Source organism: Microcebus murinus, chromosome 6, assembly GCF_040939455.1.
Source record: "Microcebus murinus isolate Inina chromosome 6, M.murinus_Inina_mat1.0, whole genome shotgun sequence".
Taxonomy (NCBI): Eukaryota; Metazoa; Chordata; class Mammalia; order Primates; family Cheirogaleidae; genus Microcebus; species Microcebus murinus.
The window spans coordinates 106,887,409-106,907,340 of record NC_134109.1 but is presented as its reverse complement, the minus strand read 5'-3'; the positions used below and the strand labels follow the sequence as shown (position 1 = coordinate 106,907,340).

Genomic DNA, 19,932 nt, shown 5'->3' with positions numbered 1-19,932 from the left:
TAATTTATTTCCTCCATTTGCCCACTTTTCTATGTAATATCTTCCTTTGCAACCAGTGACCTATATATAAATGTCTCCAGCTCTCAATGACCAGTACTCAATAGAGTTAGGGCAACTAGAAAACTACTGCTGCATTAAAGTTTAATTATTGCCCATTTACTACCCTTCCTCTCAGTTGTAGAATGAAATTGTAGCAATGAGCACCCATTGAGATCCCCAGTAAATCTCTAAAGAGAAGCAGTCTTCTCCATCATCATGGCCATACTTTTCCAGGGGCCCAGCAATACTTCTTCCATATCTGCATAGTTTATACTTAAGTTAGCACTAAAATAACTCTGTTTCTTCCTTTACTGTTTAAACTGCCTGGCACAGAATAAGTGCCGAACAAAGATCTGTTGATTAAGCTAGGGAAGAGTCTTCTCTAAAAGCAAACATAAGCATAAACTTTTTCCAGGCAGTAAAGGTAATAAATAAAGCTCATCATAGGACACTATCTAAGTCTTTTCCCCAGAAATCCCATTTAAAAGTAAAATTCATTCTGTAGTATGAATTTTCAGGAGCTCAGTCCTGAAGGACCCAATTTAGTAGTGCCCATCCAGGTAGGAAGGAAAGAGCCTTTTGCTATAAAGCTACTTTTCAAAGTAGGTAGACAAGCTGTGCTTTTTCCCGATGCTGCAGGAGATGGATATAGTCAATCCATTGAAAGATTAAACCTTCTCTTTTAATGGGGCAATGACATGTGCATTCTAACCTCTGCTTTCCTTTTCATGTCCTTCCTAATCCAGAAACCTGTACTAATTGCAGTTAGATTCATGAGCATTACCCGCAATTCAGTCTCGGTATGTATTAATAATGCAATGTCTCAAGCCACTCAACAATTATTGTCTCTCATTCATCCAGGAATTGTCTACTCTGTCTATCATTCATTCCTGTCCACCCTCATGTTCAGCCCCAATTCAGGTCCTACTTTCTGATCAACTTTCACTTGCTTTTCTCTTAATCTCTTTCTTTAGATCCCCATTTTCCTTCCTTCCTCTGTAATTATGCAGTTGAATAGCATCCATTTAAAATATACTGGTTTTCCTTATCAGAGAAGCCTCCTTTTGAGTTTCTTCTTTGACTGAATAGTTAAAAGGTGAAAGTTGGAAGTATTGAGGTATCAAATTAATTTCTGTTCTATGAGCTGTGTTCCCAGCAATCTCCTCCACTTTATTATTTGAAACACCTATTACCACTTTCAGCATCTACCATCATGAGTTATGCTTATTTATCCATTCATATCTGTGACTCTAATGATGTCCTCACAAATGTAGAAATATAGTTCTTATCTACTTAGCATTTATCAATACAGCTACAAATAGGAGTGAACAAATTGACAAATTGATTCTAGACTTAAATATCATAGTATAATAGAGCTCATCCCAGGATCTCATTGCTGGTGCCCCTCTTCAATTTCATTGGTTATACAAAAAAGGAATGGAGGGATGAAAGGCTAAGAATATCAGTTGGCTTGAAAACTAATTTGAGAGACTGTCCGTCTTTGTGTAGCCATTTCATTAAGGAACCTTAATCAATTGGGGTATAAATACAAATCAGTTTTGCTTTTTGTCTATAACTGCCTCTCATCTCTATCATGTCAGATTTCCCTTTCTTGCTGGATATCAGCATTTTATCATTATTTCATAATTTTCAAATATTTCAGTCTCATTCCAGTATTTAAGACTCAGTTCTCTTTATATTAAAGCTTCACAGTTTTAATCCAGTGCTCTTCTCATTTCCTCCCAGAGCAGACTAGACCTTAATCTGAAGGTTAAAACTTTGGGAGGTCGGGATGGGTAATTTCTGATTATCACATACTTCTGCCTTCCCTCTTTCTTGACCTTTTCTCCTCCTGGTGTTGAGACTGGGAGAAATGATAAGGAAGGCAGAATTCTGCATGATATCCTGGTGTTGAGGTGTCAGTCTTCTTTCTTGGTTGTTCATCACGGCTATTCTGGCTTGTTGTCAGTAGGCTAAATGAAAATGAGTCATAGCTCCAATTTTCACTGCTCACGGTGAACTCAGTCCTATCTCATTTCTGTAAGCATTGACGTTCCCTTGCAAGATTTTGTTACATCTTCCGACTAAAACCTGACTGTTGGCATTCACACCATGTGAGAAGCCATCAAAATAACAGGGCAGTTACAAGTTTTCCAAAATTCTAATATTTGTTTGAAGTCTCTATATTTTATCACTCACAACAAATACGGTCATCTGCTCAACTTGAAATTAGAGGTTCCTTTCATACAATTTCAAAGCAAATGTACACCACATACCCAAAGTCTGAATAATCATACTTTGTCACTTATTATAAAAACTGTTTTGTGAATAAAGCAGCTAATTTAGCTTTCAATTCAAGCAATTTCACAGATATTCTTTCTTGAGATAACCATCAGTATGTAAGCAGAGGTACTTTCTATCTACTTCCCATTTCATCATACAGAAAATAAAAATAGTGAATTCAATGGTTAAAAATTAATAAAATTAATTTATACTACTTGTTCAATGACATGAAATGAAATTCACTTTTAAACTATGAACACAAAGGATACGATGACTGCTAGTATCATTTGGTACCATTGCCTTGATTCATTTGAAGGTGCCAGCTTGAGGCCAGGATTTCAAGGCCAGCCTAGACAACACAGCGAGATGTCATCTCTACAAAAAATTAGAACAGTTACCTGAGTGTGGTGGTGTGTGCCTGTGGTCCTAGCTACCTGGGAGGCTAAGGCAGGAGGGTCGCTTGAGTCTGGGAGTTCAAGGTTACAGTGATCTATGATTGTACCACTACACTCCAGCTTGGGTAACAGAGTGAGACCCTGTCTCTAAGGAAAAAAAAAAAAATTAAAAAGCATCCTTTTGGCTGGGCACAGTGACTCACACCTTTAATCACAGCACTTCTGGAGACCGAGGTGGTAGGATCACTTGAGGCCAGGAGTTCAAGACCAGCCTCAGCAACATAGCTAGACACCATCTCTACAAAATACAAAAATAAAATAAATAAAAAGCATTCTTTCTATGATGCCCTATAGTTCCCCTGTTGTTATAAATCAGGGGACTTTTTATGTGTAGGTCTGTTTCTAAACATTCTATTTTGACTGTCTTTACTCCACTACCACCACTATTTTAATTATGATAGCTTTCTTAAAAGTATCTGGTAGAACAAGTCATCCTACCTTCTTAAATAGTGTTTTGGCTATTCTTGGCTCTTTATATTACCATATAATTTATATAATCAGCTTCAAAACCTTCACTTGGGATTTTTATTGAGATTGAGATTTATTGAGTGAATCTACAGATCACTTTCTAGAGAATTAACACTTTTACAATATTGATTTTTCCCCTCCATAAATACAATATATCTCTCCATTCATGTAGATCATTAGTTCTTCTCAAAAGTGTTTTTATAGTTTTGGTGTTGATATATTATACATCTTTAATTTGAGTTATTACTTGGTATTTAATGTATTTAAATTCAATTTAATATTACTTTACAATTTTCATTTTCTGTTAATTTCTCATTATATAAAAACAATTGATTTTGGTGTCTTTCACCTTGTATTCAGTGATTTTGCTGAACTCACTTATTCTAGTAAGTTTTGGGCAGCTTCCTTTGTATTTCCTGCTTGCACAGTCATATCGTTCATAAATAATGATAGTTCCATTTGTTCTTTTAGACTCCTTATAGCTTTTATTTCTTTTTCTTACGTGAGCTAGAACTTCCAGTGCAGTGTTGAATGGAAGTGGTACTACTGATCATTATTGGTGTGTTCTCAACCCCAAAGAAAAAGCTTTCAACGTTTTACCACTAAGTATGATGTTTCCTATAGAATTGTTATAGATACTCTATGATTTTAAGCATGTTCCCTTTATTCCAGGTTTTCTAAGAGTTGTTACTGTGATGTAATGTTGAACTTTATGGAATGTCTTTACTGCATGTATTGAATTGTTCATGAGACTTTTTTATTTTATTGGTATGACACGTTATACTGAATGAATTTCTAATGTTAAACTATCATTATACTACTACAATAAACCCAACTTTTTATATGTTTTTATATTATATAGTTTGTATTAATATATTGCTTGAGTTTGTGGTATGTTTAGGATTTTTCATCTGTGTTTATGAATAAAATTGACCTATAATAGTCTTTTTACTGTACTTGTTATATTTTGGTATCAAGGTTATGCTGGCCTCTAAAGACAGATAGGGAAATAGTCCTTATTTTTATTCTGTAGAAGAATTTATCTGTTATTTCTTCTTGCTTGCCAGTGAAATCTAGGCCTAGAGTTTCCATTTTGGAAAGGTTTTGATCATGGATTCAATTTCTTTAATATCATTCATATTTTAATCATTGACATTATTAATTAGTTGGATTTTTATAGAAATTTCTCCACTGTCTAAAATTTCAGATTTATTAACATAAACTTGTTGATAGTAGCTTCTTATCTTTTTCATGTCTATAAGATTTGTGGTGATAGCCCTTTTTTCATTCCTGCCTTTGCTTATTTGTGACTTCTGTCTTTTCTTCATTCTTGTCAGGGCTTTAAAATTGGTATTAGTCTTTTCAAAGAGCCACATCTAGCCTTTGATCCTCTTTTTCTCTAATGTTTGTTTACTCTTCTCATTATTCCTTTTTTCTTTGGGGGGATTTTGTTATTTTTTTATCCAGTTTCCTAAAGTGGATTCTTCTTTAATTTTTAACCTTCTTTTCTGTAATGTATACATTTAAGACTATACCTTTAAGGTAGACAGAGTTTACACAGGTTTTGATATTATCATTTAATTCAAAATATTTTCTTGTTTCTATTGTGATTTCTTCTTTGACCATGGGTTTTTTAGAAGTCTGTTCTTAATTTCTGAATATGTAGAGATTTTACATTTTCTCTTTGTAATTACACTATCAGAAAATGTGTTTTAAATTACTTTAATGGTCAGATAAATTATTTCAACCCTTGGAAATTTGTTTTCTTGCTGTATGTGCTTTAAAATAACGAGTATTCTGTAGTTATTAGATATTGAAGTCTATGTATGTAGTTGTTTCGTTCTTTATCTTTACTGATTGTGTGTACCCACTTATTCTCTCTCGGTGCTGATCAGAGCTTTGTCTATTTTTTTAGTATTTCTGTCAATATCTTATTTTAAATCTTTTGAAGCTATATGTACAAATGTGGAAATGTTATATCTTCTTCATAATTTGAACTTTTGTCATTGTGAAATATCCCTGTTTATCACAGGCAACACAGTTTACTTTGACTACAGTTAATGTACCAGCCTTCTTTTGATTAGTATTTGTATAGTATGTCTTTTTTTCCCTTCATTCTTTTACTTTCAGCCTTTCTGAATACTTATATTTTATATATGTCCTTTGAAAACATCATTTAGTTGGGTTTTCTTTTTTTTAAAATACAGTTTGACAATCTTCTTATGGGAACGTTTAATCTAGTGACATTTAATGTAATCATCAATATATTTGGATTTAAAATCTGTATCATTATGTGCTTTTTATTTGTCCTACCTGATATATGTTCCTTTCTCTTTTCTTTCTTGGTTTTTTTTTTGTTCTTTTTTACTTTTTTCTTTTGACTACTTTTTATTATTTTATTTTTTTCTTCTGTTAGTTTAGAAGTTTTGCACCCTTTTTTAACTCTTCTTTTAGTGGTTAACCTGAAGATCACAGCGTTGATCTGTGATCTCAAAGTCAAAGATCTGTGATCTGTTGATCTCAAAGTCTGTTAATGGGTACTTTCATCTTTTTCTCAGATCATGTAGGTACCTTAATATGCTTTAGCTATGCTATGATTTTTGTTGTATATTTTAACTATCTATATATTTTAAATCCAATACATCATTATTATATTTTATGTAGTCAGTATTTATTTAGACTTACATATGAATTCTTTAATTGCCTTTCATTTTACTCAGCATCTCCAGTTTTTCTTTTTGAGTCATTTTCTATCTGCCCTTTCATATTTCCTTTAGTGCAGGTCTGCTGGTGTCAGATCATCCTCTTAAGTCCATCTGAAATGTCTTTATTTCATTGTCATTCCTAAAGGTGGTTTTAGCTATATATGAAATCCTAGGTTGGTAGTTACCTTTTCCTTTCATTGGCTTGAAAATATCATCTATTGTTTTCTGCCTTCCATTATTTCTGCTGAGAAATATCTTTGAATCTAACTATTGCTCCTTTTTGCAGATAATTTGTTTTTTCTGACTGCTTTTAAAATTTCTCTTGCCTTTTGTTTTTAGCAGTTGTATGTCTTGGTGTAGACTTATTTATCTTTCATAGGGGTTGTAGGCTTTCTTAAATCAGTAAGTTAATATCTTTAATTGCTTTTAAAAAGTGCCCTGCCATTATGTCTTCAATAGTTCTTCTATAGGATCTCTCTCCTCTCCTGGCATTCCATTTAAACATATGTATGATAGACCTATCTTGTATCTTGCCTTCTTAGAATTTTTCTTTTTTTGTTTGTTTGTTTGTTTCTTCCTACTTGATTCTGGATTTTTCCTCTGACCTATCTTCCAGTCCACTACTTCAACTATGTCTTCCTTTTTCCTTCAGCACATGGTTAAGTCTGTCTGATAGACACACTATCTGGAGTCATTGAGGGTTTCTGATTTCTGTTGTTTTTACTAGTTTTCATTTACATTGTCTTGTCTCCTTTTGTGCCTGGTTGCCTTTTATTGTGTCTCAGATATAGTATTTGAAAAATTATTTATGAAAATATTTTGAGGCCTAGGATGACAGTACTTTCCTCTGAAGAATATGTTCATTTTTTTCTGCCAGGTCCTAAAGTACTAACAATCTGAGATTACTTTAATCCAATTTTAGGGATTGTAATTTTCTGGGCCATTCAGATGACTTGAAGCTAGGCTACAGTGTCTACAAGGACTGTTACAATTTCAGTTTATCCTTATGTCTAGGATGCAAACCTTGGGGATACTAATGTCAGGTGTGGAGGTGTTACTAGACAGCAAACCACACCCTTGAATGAGTCTGGACTCTAACTTTTATTCTCTACCCCAGGGGTTGGAAAACTTTTTCTATAAAGAACCAGATATGGGAGGCCGAGGCGGGCGGATTGCTCAAGGTCAGGCGTTCAAAACCAGCCTGAGCAAGAGCGAGACCCCGTCTCTACTATAAATAGAAAGAAATTAATTGGCCAACTGATATGTATATAAAAAAATTAGCCGGGCATGGTGGCGCATGCCTGTAGTCCCAGCTACTCGGGAGGCTGAGGCAGGAGGATCTCTCGAGCCCAGGAGTTTGAGGTTGCTGTGAGCTAGGCTGACGCCACGGCACTCACTCTAGCCTGGACAACAAAGTGAGACTCTGTCTCAAAAAAAAAAAAAAAAAAAAAAAAAAAAGAACCAGATAGTAAATATTTTAGACTTTGTGGACCAATCTTTGTCTCAACAATCAACTCTGCCATTATTCTGCAAAAGCAACCATAGACAATGAGTGAATTAATGAGAATGAACTTATTCCAATAAAACTATATTTACAAAAATATGTACAAGGTTAGATTTGGCTCCCACGGGCCATATTTTGCCAACCCCTGGTATAGTCTCTCAGAAGCTCTGCTTGGACTCTTAGCCACATATTCTGAAATTTAGATTAGCACTGAATGCTGTGGCAGCTCTACTTGACCTACCTTGTTAGCTGTCTAGGACCTTCAAATATATGTTGAGTCTTTATAGTTCGTCTAGTTGTTCTTAGCAGGAGATTTAATCTAAAAATCCTTATCTGCCATTACCAGAAGCTAAAGTCATATATGAGGTAACCGTTATTAAAAAACAATGAGATTATCACCCCCCCAATCTTAAGAATAGAAGTTTCTTGAGAAAATATATCTCGTTAGCACCCTATATAAATGACTACTCAGTACACAGTGGATTCCTATACTCCCACCCACTGAAGTGTTCATTTTCCAGTGCTCTTACAGGAAATATTTTTACCTAATGTGTTGGATGAATTATGTCTCACTAAATATCCTAGGCCTCACAGAATGTTTCCATTTCTTCTTACCATTCACTTGGTGTGATGGAAGTACACTTGTTATCCTAGATGGGTAATGTGAAACTGATGGATTTGCTCCTTTTACTTTCTAACATGAATTTTTCTCTGCAGGGAAAGGGGCGTATTCGTCGAGGAAACTATCCAAGTGCATCCTCTCCTGTTGTAGTTCGGTTGCCTTCTATGTCTGATGTCCCAGAAGAGACCTTGACTAGTGAGGCATCCATGGAAACTGACATTACAGAACAGCAACAAGCAGCTATGCAGCAGGAGGAGAGAGTACTGACTGAGCAGATTGAGAACTTACAGAAAGAGAAGTAAGTATCCAGGAGGAAGAGGAGGGACCAGTTATTTTCTATTTTCATGTGCTCTCTTTTTAAATTTTTTCTTATTAAATATCTCCTGTGTGCCAAACCCTGTGTCAGGTGATACAGGAGATGTGGAGATGACAAAGGCATGTTGCCTGTACTCAGGTAACAGTGTGAAAGTTGTCATCTCAGGGAAGGAAGTTCCATGAGCTGGGAGACCTGATGCTGCTACAATGATGGTCTGGAGAGGCTGACTGGGAGGAGGACACAGTACCACAGAGTGTGTCAGTCTTAGTCAAGATTCATCTGACAGTAACAGTGGAGAGCTAAGATGAGGTACGGGAGTCCTGACAGGCCAGAGACCAGCCTCCATGAACAGATTTGTTTTGCAAAGAAGAATAAGAATTCCTAAGGTAAAACAAAGTCCCTTTCAAGAATGGGCATTATTCACACATCCACGAAGGAAGGTTATTATCCAGAGTTCAGTATGGCCATGGGACCAGCAACTGGATATTCAGGGAAAAGCAGCAACCCTAGTGAGTGCTGGGGTGCTGGGTAGGGAAATTGGTTGCAATTTAGGAAGGAAAGTTCCTTTACCTCCATCATCACTGGGCAGGAGTCAGGTGACACTACACCTTGGGGATAATATGACGTCCCATGGTTCTCCCTAAAGGTACTGTGTATTAGTAATGCTGACTCTTAAGGAGTCTTAAGGAAATCTTTGTTCTGAGTTCCACAATGCCAGGTCTAAGAACTTAGTTCCTGAGGGGATATGAGACTGTTAAAAGTACTTTTGTTTATCAGGATTGATTCTGGAATTTAGGCAAGCTAAAAAAAATAGCTGGGATTCAACTGTGGAAAACATGATCAGGCAAAGGTGGTGTACATTGACTGTGAGCTATTAACACATTGACTGCCATACTAGAAAATAAATTTTTTCCTTGGGGCCACAAAGTTTTATTATAAAAATAGAATGAAAAGTTCAAAAACAAAATAATACTTTCTAATTTAATGAAAAATTTTGTTTTTTTTTTATTGTTTCCAGTGCATGCAACTTAAAATATAATTCTTGTGGCTCCCAAAATGAAGAGACGTATCAGTTACATATGCTTCATGAGGCCCTGGGTTCAAAACTAGCATGAGTTAAATACAAATCACATGGCAGTTAATGGGTTAATATTTGCTATAAGAGTAGTCTGAAAAGAGGACCTAACTCAGCTTTGATGAAGATAAAGTATTGGAAGTATTGAAGGATGAATAAGAATTTGCTAGGAAGGGGAAATTCTTCCTAGAAAAAGGAAAAAGTATGAGCAAAGTCTCAGAGATGTGAATGCACATGGCTTAGGACAATTTTGATTGCAGCAGTGAGTTGTTGGTGAGGCTATCCTTGAAATGATTGTCTGTGGATCTCAAGCTAGGTAAAGGGGAATTGAAACTAAGAGGGCTCTGAGAGTGGGGAGACTTGATTAAAAGGTAAGAATTGGAAGGATAAGGAGATTATGGACAGAGTGGAGTATTAGATTCAGAGTTTGTATATTTCCAGGTAATGACAAGCTCCAGGCAGGGTCTGCCCATTGGAGAAAGTTGCTTAGACTGGCCAGGCGTGGTGGCTCATGCTTGTAATCTTAGCACTGTGGGAGGCCAAAGTGGGAAGATCACTTGAGGTCAGGAGTCTGAGACTAGCCTAAGCAAGACCCCATCTTTACTAAAAATAGAAAAATTAGCCAGACATGATGGCACACATCTGTAGTCCCAGCTACATGGGACATTGAGACAGGAGAATTACTTGAGCCCAGGAGTTTGAGGTTGCTGTGACTATGATGACACCACTGCACTCTAGCCAAGGCTACAGAGTAAGGCTCTGTCTGAAAAAACAAAAAGTTGTTTAGATATAGTGGAGGAAAAGATTGCTAGAAATTGCAGACATAAAGGAACTTTGGTGTTAGGGTATTGAAGTTTTTACAAAGATATTAATTGAAATAGATCAGGGTAATGTCAGACAGTAGTAAGAAAACAATTTTAGGAACCAAGTACCAAAGATCCTCAGGGATTGAGGAGGCATGACCAAGAGGTAGGTGAGTAATATGATGAAGAAGAATAGAAAATGCCGTAACTGGAGAGGTTGTAGTTTCAAAGGACAGAAAAGGTCAGTCAGTGTTTACTTTATCTAGAGCTCTCTCTGTGGTCAAGGTAGGGGGATATAGTCTGTAGCCAGTTAGTAAAGCTTCATGGAAAATAGTTTAGGACTGGAAGGAATCTTAGAGATTATCTAGCTTAACTTCTTTGTTTTTTGTTGGGGCAGCTGAGATCCAGAGAGAGGAAAGTATTAATACTTCTCCTGATGCCATTATGGAAATTATGAATGAGTTCAGAATCCGGATCTCCTAATTATTAGTCCAGAGTTCATTTTACCAAAAGATCTCACAGCTGCAGCATCTTTTTCCTCCCTACCCTTAGCTCTATTATTGTTCCTAGATTTGCTGTCTGTCATTTCATCTTTTAGGCCATATAGTTTTAGCCTTCACCATTACTTTGGCATATAGGCCCTTATCACCACCTGAATGAGAACAGTAAGAAATGTGACTCTCTTTGCTACTTAGATTCCTGACTTTCATGGGAAGTCTTTTTTCCCATTATCTTCCTTTCACTTCCTATCAAATGCTAGTGGATTTCTTGATTGTATCTTACAGAGAGGAGCTAACATTTGAGATGCTTGTACTGGAACCCCGTGCCTCTGACGATGAAACCCTTGAGTCTGAGGCCTCCATTGGGACTGCCGATAGCTCAGAGAATTTGAATCTGGAGTCTGAAGGTGCCTTCTCTGAGAAATCAGGTAAATGAACGTGGTAAACCAAAGACTGCAGATTTGTTTTGCAAAGGAGGAATAAGAACTCCCAAGCTAAGACAAAGTCCCTTTTAAGAATGCAGTGACCCTACATGAATAGTTAACAAAATCTTGGAAACACTGAGCTTTGTGAGGCTTACATATAAACTATTCATCAGACCAACCCATGATGTAATGCAGTTTTTGGTAATTTAATGTTTTCTCCTGTATTTACCACAGAGAAAAGCCAATAACTGCAATACATGTCTTACTGAGTCATGACCCATTTTCTAAGGGTGGGTGGCAGGAACCGTGCCCCTCTGTGAGATGGGACTATATGTCGAAGGCACGTCTCAGGGAATTGTAGAACTTACTACATATCCTGGCAGTGTTTAAAATGGTAGTGACTGTCCTAGGCCTCTCCTGGTGACACAAACACCAGACTTCCTTGGGGTTGATTCTGAAATGATATATGTAGAGGTAGATGGTGAACTCTTCTTACGTTATGACTGTGCACAAAGTAGTTCAGACTGGACTCTCCAGATCTTAGCCCACCCAATTGCATGTGTAAACAGTGATACTTATTCATACATAATGATTTGCTTTAGAGGGAACTATCATTTACAGCTTTGGTCTCTTTTTGGCTTTAGAGAGGAGCTTAACCCTTAGCTCCCTGAAGGCAGCTGGCAAGTCTGAACCTTCAAGCAAGTTGCGAAAGCAGCTAAAAAAGCAGCAAGACTCTTTGGATTCAGTAGACTCTTCGGTTTCTTCTTTATATCTGTCTAACACTGCGTCGTCTCATGGAACCAGAAAACGATTTCAGATTTATTCCAAATCACCGTTCTATCGAGCTGCCTCAGCTGGTGAGGCCCTGGGAATGGAAGGACCACTGGGCCAGACCAAATCCCTGGAAGACAGGCCTCAGTTCATCAGCAGAGGAACCTTCAACCCTGAAAAGGGCAAACAAAAATTAAAGAATGTGAAAAACTCACCTCAGAAAACCAAAGAGAATCCAGAGGGGACAGTCATGCCTGGCCGCAGGAAAGCTGTGGACCCAGACTGCACTTCCACCCAACAGTTAGCACTCTTTGGAAATAATGAGTTTATGGTCTGAACTGGCAGATGCGTTTCCCTTCACAGCTACAGAGTGGTAAACACATCTCATCTCCGGGGCTGCTTCGCATCACCTCGTCCACAATAGTTCATCCTAATTGTGGATCCGGCCTTTTGCCTAAGCATATGGCTAAGACCTTGTGTGCTGAATTCCTGGGCTTCCTGCAGAAGCGGAAAGTCCTCTTGAAGCCTGCTGGGGGATGGTGCCAGCTGTGCCTTGGCTGCTGTATTTAAGTTGAGATTTCACTAAACAAAGCCACCTAGAGCCTGGGGATTTTGGTCAGTTGTAGTTGCCTCTCCCCCACCCTCTTTTCCCTTCCCAGAGGTGGCTGTGTTGAACTAGGTGGGATATTGTGGGCCTGAGGGACCCTCTGATTTCTGTCTGACATTTGAGGAAAACATGTAAATCTTTCTTAACCATGAAAGCAAAAGCCTTTGGGTTTATTTTGAGATAGTTTAGGAGCAGGGTGGAATATAATTTTTTTCCAAGGATTTATAGACAAAAACCTAAGCCCTCTATTTTAAGATTTTTGAAAAACATTCCATGTTATATTCTGGAGAAAGTAAAAAAGTGATTGTTTCCATTAAGACATCAGATTGTCTCAGACATCTGATTATAAAGTGAAGAACAGAGTACATGTTTTGTTTTTTGATGATGTTTGATGTCATAATAATCACTGCTGGTTTAACTCCTGTTTAGTTCATGACAAATATATTACATGGGCTAAAGTGTCAGTAGCCATACTATTCTTATGTTTTCTGGTCCTAGGATCAGATTCCCTTTTTTTTTTTTTTTTTTTTTTTTTTTAATTTCCCAGAAACATGGTGATCTCTACACACGAGGGTTTCATCCTAATCCATTCAGGCTTTTCTCTTTGTATAGATTAAACTGAAGACCACATATGAACATATTCATCTGCTGGTGGATTCCCACCACAGGCTTAGACCAATAACGTGACCATTTAATCAGCTCTTTGCAAACATTCACATACAACATTGCATGAGTAAGTGTTACAGAAAGCTGCCAAAAATAAAAAGGTTTTTAATATCACCCATCTAACTTTTATCTTCTTTTCCTCAGACCATCAGTATTAAATAGATTTTTTTTTAAATCAAGGACTACTTGAAGCTATTTTTTTTAATATTCTGGTTATTGAAGTTTACTGTAAGTATATATGTATAGTAGGCATATTTCTTTTTAACCTTGTGCTTCCCTCCTTCCCATGAAATTTCTTCCCACAGATTAGGGGCCACTGGACAGGGGCTGAGAGCCACTCATCATCATTTTCACCACTGGTGGTCTTCATACACCTGAGTTATAAAGCATTTAAATGTCTTAGCATTCGTGGGATTAGAAATCTGTTTTTGCTATTTATATTATGAAAGATGAAACTGATACCCTTTCTTAAGTATGTGAAAGTGTTTATTTTTAAAGTTACTAAATGCATCTTGTCTAGCTACTACATGCACTGTTCTGAAAAAGAGCCTTTACCATCTATAACCTGTATTTTGGTTATTCTTCCTTTTCATACTTCTTTAATTTGAAGTTATAGAAATATTAAGTCCTTTTTTTAAGGCAAAGTCTCTCCTGTAAACACAACATTGAACCTCATGCCACTGCTTCAGTGGCTACTGGCCAGCCCCAGAGGTCAGACATGGAGCATAGTTTTGAGTGGTAGCTAAAGGTAGCAGGAGTCTTGCTTCTTCCTGGTTTGGGTTCAGAATTGAGCCAGGGAAAGGAAGCTCTTAAAATCTCCAGAATGATGATGGTTAATGAGTAAATGTTAAGTCTTATGTCCCACAAACATCTGCCACCTTGTTCATGTTGTCCTGAGGAGTAATAAATGTTAAGCCTTTAACAATCTTAAATCTGAAGAATCTGCTAAAGGAAAACCCCTCAGCATAGTATGTCAAAGTGGGGTTTCTGGTTCCTTGGCCAAGTGCCAGGCCACACAACGTGTGTGTTGGTAGCCTTGGGAGAGTAGTGTGTTACTGGGCATTAACTGTTACTCTCCACTTGCTCCAGAATGTTGGTTAAATACCATATTTTTAAAAAGAGATTATCCTTGTTGAATAATTTCCTTTGGCCCAGGGGAATGGCCCGGGGAACACATCTTGGCACATGTTCTTCCTTCTAAAACTTTGTGAGGTTTTTTGGCAAGATAAATTTTTGGCAGTTAAAAAACTACGTATATAGGTCACTTTATAGGAGCTAGGTGATGGATGTTAAGAGACTTGATAATTTTTCTCAGGGACCTAAAACCTGAATTTGGATAAAATTAAATAAAAAATATTTGTTTTTTGGTTGCTATATTTGTGGATTTCTAGTTATTTAACAAGCTACCAGGATGGGGAGCAGGGTGGGGAAGAAAGATCCACAGAGTTGTAAAAATAGTGAGCAAGTGTGGGTCCCTCCCTTTGAGGGCAAGAAAGCTGTTCTCGTAGGATAACAGGCCTTGTTGGCCTGATAAAGAGATGAAGCCATACTCTTAAAAACCTTCAGAACCAAATGCTGTATCTACTTCCATCTCTTCTTAACTGGTCCTCTGCTTGGTTAAAGTTATGTCACCATAAGGTGATGCTACATTACAACACTTAGGATTAAGATATTTAATCTTAATATATGTCAAATTTGTGATTTCCTATTGCATCTCCTTTGCTTCTTTTCTTTCTCAAATGCCTCAAAGGAAATCTCTGCATGGCAACAGTGGGGCAGCCCCACATTTGGAGCTCATACTCCCAAATGCAGAGCATTGTAGTCACAGCACACATTCCCAGCCTCAAAACCTGGATTGTCAATTCTGCCCATTAAAGCCAACATATCCCTGTAATTGTGTGTATCTTAGAAAATGTAACAGAAACAGAGAAGTGTAATTTCATTCTGAATCACAAATTGTAGCAAATTAACAGCAATACAGGCAGAGTTCAGGGAGGTAACATGCTTAGTTTGCAGTGTACTTTGTACTTCCTGCCATTTAAATTATTTTGCCACTCTGGGCTTCTGCAAACACAAAGGGAGATACAGCCCTCCCACTATGAGCCTTGCAGAGAGAGACAGAAGGACCTGAGATGGGGGGCTAGAACCCTTACCTTCTCATGCTTTGGAAACCTGCTATAGCTCTTACCCTGCTGGAAGGTTAGTAAAGACTTCTATGTTTCATCACAGTAGTGTTTTTACTGACAAAGACAGAGTCACAGAAATGTGTTGAAAAGATGCAGGCCAGCAAGGTTCTGTATTCCCACCTCAGTGCCTGTGGGCTGCATGTTTTTAACTGTAACTAATGAATGTGTACCTCTCACAAGCACTTTGGTGAACTAGAGAGAAGAAAACATTCTCAGGATGTGTTCAAAGCTAAGAGAGTTTTACTTTTAAAAAGAAACATAGTCCAGATGGCTTTCCTCATCATCCTCTTTCTTTTTCCTTCATGGTGGGGAGCTGGGTGTGGGGCATGCATCATTCTGTATTGACAAAAATGTGTTATGTCCACCCATACTTCGGTGACAACTCCCCAACACTGTACCCCAACACCATGCTGGCCTTCGTAATAAAGTTTCTTGGTATTTGTGGGAGTGGTCTTTCTATATAAAATATTTTTCACCACTTTTCTCTGGAACCACTCCCTCATTTGATTTGGTGTTAAAAGGGTAATAGCAAAATGATGATTGTGGAGATGGATCTCTTAGGTCTTGATGGTCTCTCGGCTGAAACTGTTTTCAAAAAAGCCCCACCCATTCTTAATGCCTATTTATCAGCCCTCTTATGTCATATAAAAGTTGCACCTTTTGAACCAAGTATTTGTATTTACTATGGGAAAGGTGTGGACTACAGTTTAGTATTATATTATTTTAATGGATTTAAAGTAATTTATAAGTATGCTGAGTGTAAATTTTTAAAAGACTATGTATTGTAAAGGACATATCCTGTGAAATATAATATCATTTTACTGTTTAATAGAATAATTCTATAAGAAGAATGATTTATCTCACCCACAGAACTGATTACCTTCCTGATGCAATCAACAGGCACTTTGTAACTTCCTTTTTGTTTTTATGGAGGGTTGGGGGAACAAGACATCGTCTGTATAAAGTGCAGTTTGTGTCACTCCAAATATGCACTGTATGGCTACACAAAAGCAGCTAGATGAACAAATCACCCCATGGCTCATTAAAGAACAAAGCTTCCAGAAGTAGCAACATGTGTGGTTTGTTTTCTGACCATTCTGGCTTCCACTCCAACTCAACATGAAGAAATAGCACTGAGTTCATAGTTACACTGATCAGTTATGTAAAAAGGACCCAACCCAAAATTGACAAAGTGCAGAGGTAGGTAGTAGTTATTTGAACTCAACTGAATTCAAGTGAAGATGAGAGTCAGGGTGTTGGTTTTTCTGTTATGGATGCTAGCTGATTCATATCATCAGTTTAAAGCTAGATGGGCAGGGAAGGCATTAAATCTGCATTAAGGATCCTTACCTAAATTGAGGCCATTTGAAGATGTGGCAAGATCTGTTAACAGAGGGCTTAAGGATTTTTGCTGAAAGGCAGCACAACACATTGCAATAGAAACAAAAGTTCTAACCTTTTTGTTTTGTTACCTGGAAATCAGTTCTCTTCCTCAGGTTTCCTTGAGATGGAACCCCTACTGACCTTTAGGTTTCAGTGTAAAGGTCAGTGGTACTGGAAAGCTTGCTCTGAACCCTTGAACTGGTTTAGATGTCTTGTGTTCTCTACAGCTCTTGGTATTCATTGCATCAAACACTTGGTATAAGCCTCTCAAGGCAAGAAGTGTGCCGTCTTGATGACCTAGGTCTCCAGCACCTAAGAAAAGGTGCTGGGCACTTAGATATTGAATGAGAGAGTTGAATAGGATCACTAGTTCCCAAATGCCAAACCAGGTTTTGGGTGAAATGGAAAAAAAATTAATGTAGTGAAATTTTCCCTATTGCCAAATTTATTCAATTTTTTAACATCTGATGTCATGCTCATTTCTTTTTGCATCAAATTTACATTTACATTTTTGCATTAAAGTTACATTACTTTGAAATAGGAATAGTGAATGTTAGTTTCTTAAAATTTCCTTGGTTAGCCAAATAAAGCCTAAAAATACCATTTTAAAAACCTGGTGCTGAGATTACTGAGTCTGTAACACACTTTCTGATTATGAAGACCTGAAAACAGAAAGGTATAATATGCAGTTGTAAAGAAACTAGAGCTTTGGGATTTGTTTTTTTCCCCTATAGGGGTGTTAGCACAGTGTTCTAGAGCCAGGGATATAACCATGGAAGTAGATGAGGCATATTTAATATCTGTTGAATCTTGTAGGCATCTCAGACTCATAGTCAAGAAGTGTGTCATTTCCAGATGCCATGTGGTCATTCATCCATTCATTCAACAAATACTTAGCACCCACAGGCACTTTCCTAGGTGCTTTTGGTACATTGGTAAACAAAGATCCCTGCCCTGTAGAGGTTGCATTTTAGTGTGGAAAACCAACGATGTCCACCGGGTGGAGATGACTCATTCATGACATCTGGGCTCCATTATCAGGTTATATTTATGAATTTGAATAAGCACTTCTTGGCATCTTTGAGTCTTTTCCTGCCCTTCCTACCTTGAAAGTAGAGAAGAAGTGTCTCATGAATCTGAAAACTGCAACTTTGATTGGAAATAAAGACCTACATAGGGCTCTAGGGACTACTTCTGTGGTGGTTTCATGACCAAAAACATTTCTGGCCTTGAGGGCAGAAAAGAGCTTTAAAATGATCTCTTCTCTTAGCAAGGACCCTACATGCAATGAGAGCCATTACCTATCAGAATTTCAGTGAGACCAATTTACAATGAAAGGTTGCATAAATCCTAGGATACGCTGAGAGCTGTATCCATGTTAGGAAAGCAGAAACCGCTCAGTATATTATAAGTGAGATGGACTCAGTACAGGGGTGGGGAACCTGTGGCTTTCTACGTCCTTAAGCCTTTTGGCTAAATCCAAATTTTACAGAACAAATCCTTTTATTTTTATTAATACATTTTGTTCATCTTTTATAATATTTTTATTTTAAAAATGAATATTTAAAATACCAAAGAATAAAATAAGTGTCAATGAAATAATCCTCCCAGATTGACCTACACAATTAGAATATTAGTAAGCCATAAGGGCTAAATTGATGGCTGCTACGCTCATGATTCAGTTCTAACTCCCCTCTCCTGACTGGTGCCACCACTGCATGAGGCTGGTTGGCGAGAGTTTATGGTACACAGCGGTACACTGTTTTTGTTTGAAATGGAATTTGTGAATGGTTGCACAGCTCAACAGTATGTTTTTTTGTTTTTGTTTTTTTTTTTTTGAGACAGAGTCTAGCTTTGTTGCCCAGGCTAGAGTGAGTGCTGTGGCGTCAGCCCAGCTCACAGCAACCTCAAACTCCTGGGCTTAAGCAATCCTCCTGCCTCAGCCTCCCAAGTAGCTGGGACTACAGGCATGCACCACCATGCCTGGCTAATTTTTCCTATATATATTAGTTGGCCAATTAATTTTGTTCTATTTATAGTAGAGACGGGGTCTCGCTCTAGCTCAGGCTGGTTTCGAACGCCTGACCTGGAGCAATCCGCCGGCCTCAGCCTCCCAGAGTGCTAGGATTACAGGCGTGAGCCACCATGCCCGGCCTCAACAGTATGTTTTAATTCTGTCTGCTTAACAGCCCATCATGTCAAAAAAGACCAAGAGAATGTCGAAAGAAGAAAACAGATTTTTTAATGAGGATTGGGAATTGCAATATGATCTTGTTTCTACTAAAGAAAAGATGATTTGCTTGCTTTGTGACACTACAATATCAACATTAAATAAATTCAGTGCTCATCAGCATTATAACACTCACATGGACCACAAATACTTTAAATTAGAGGGAGAGGCATGAAAGGTTGTATTGCAGAAATTAAAAGATCCAAAGCAAAAGCAAAGGCAATTCTTTCAAGCAGCGAGACCTGGGAATAATGCCATGGAAGCTACTTTTAAAGTGTGTACCATACTTTATATATACTTAGGGGAAAAAGGAAGCTATTCAGTGATGTAGAAATTGTGAAAGAATGTGTTATCGAAGTTGTAGGATGCTTAGATGCCAATAATGTTTCAAAGTGCAAACAACTGCCTCTTTTAAGGAGAACCACAACTAATCAGCATCATGAATTAGCCTTCAACTTAACAATTTTATGCAATACTTTAAAGGAAAATATATATTATTTAATCACTTTGGATGAATCAACTGGATACTACTGCCTTGGTGCAGGTTTTATCCTTATAGAAGATTTTCTTTGCTATGAAGAGTTGCTCGCTTTGGGCACTCTTGTGAACAGAACACTGGGAATAGATATCTTCAAAAAATTTCAAGATAAATGTGAAGTTGGACTAAATTTGTTAAATTTAGTGAGTGTCCCATGGAGTCTCCCGTGGTCTCAGGTACCCCTCCCTCCAGCCCTCGTCCGCTGTATGCTCGTCTTCTTGCTTCTTTCTTCTAATTTATGCTAGAATCTGTCTTTTCTGCAGAGACACTCTGTCTGGCGGTGCTTCTCATCCTCCATCTTGATTCCCCCCCTCTGTGTTGGCTTTCTTGATTTTATGTGGGAGCTTCTCTGATCT

The 19,932-nt window shown here is 37.6% G+C and overlaps 1 protein-coding gene across 11 annotated transcripts in view; it reads left to right on the top strand.

The window, feature by feature from the left end:
- Positions 1–16,489, top strand: part of MYO9A (myosin IXA) — a 257,752-nt gene extending 241,263 nt beyond the window's left edge. For 8 of the 11 annotated variants that reach the window (XM_076004523.1, XM_076004524.1, XM_076004525.1 and 5 more), the window contains 4 exons: positions 786–839; positions 8,172–8,374; positions 11,056–11,198; positions 11,840–16,489. In XM_076004523.1, the coding sequence (XP_075860638.1) occupies positions 786–839; positions 8,172–8,374; positions 11,056–11,198; positions 11,840–12,303 (864 nt within the window). In that variant the 3' untranslated portion in view covers positions 12,304–16,489. The remainder of the gene's footprint in view (positions 1–785; positions 840–8,171; positions 8,375–11,055; positions 11,199–11,839) is intronic. The other 3 variants (XM_012768294.3, XM_076004522.1, XM_076004521.1) reach the window with 1 other exon arrangement.
- The last annotated feature ends 3,443 nt before the right edge of the window (positions 16,490–19,932 follow it).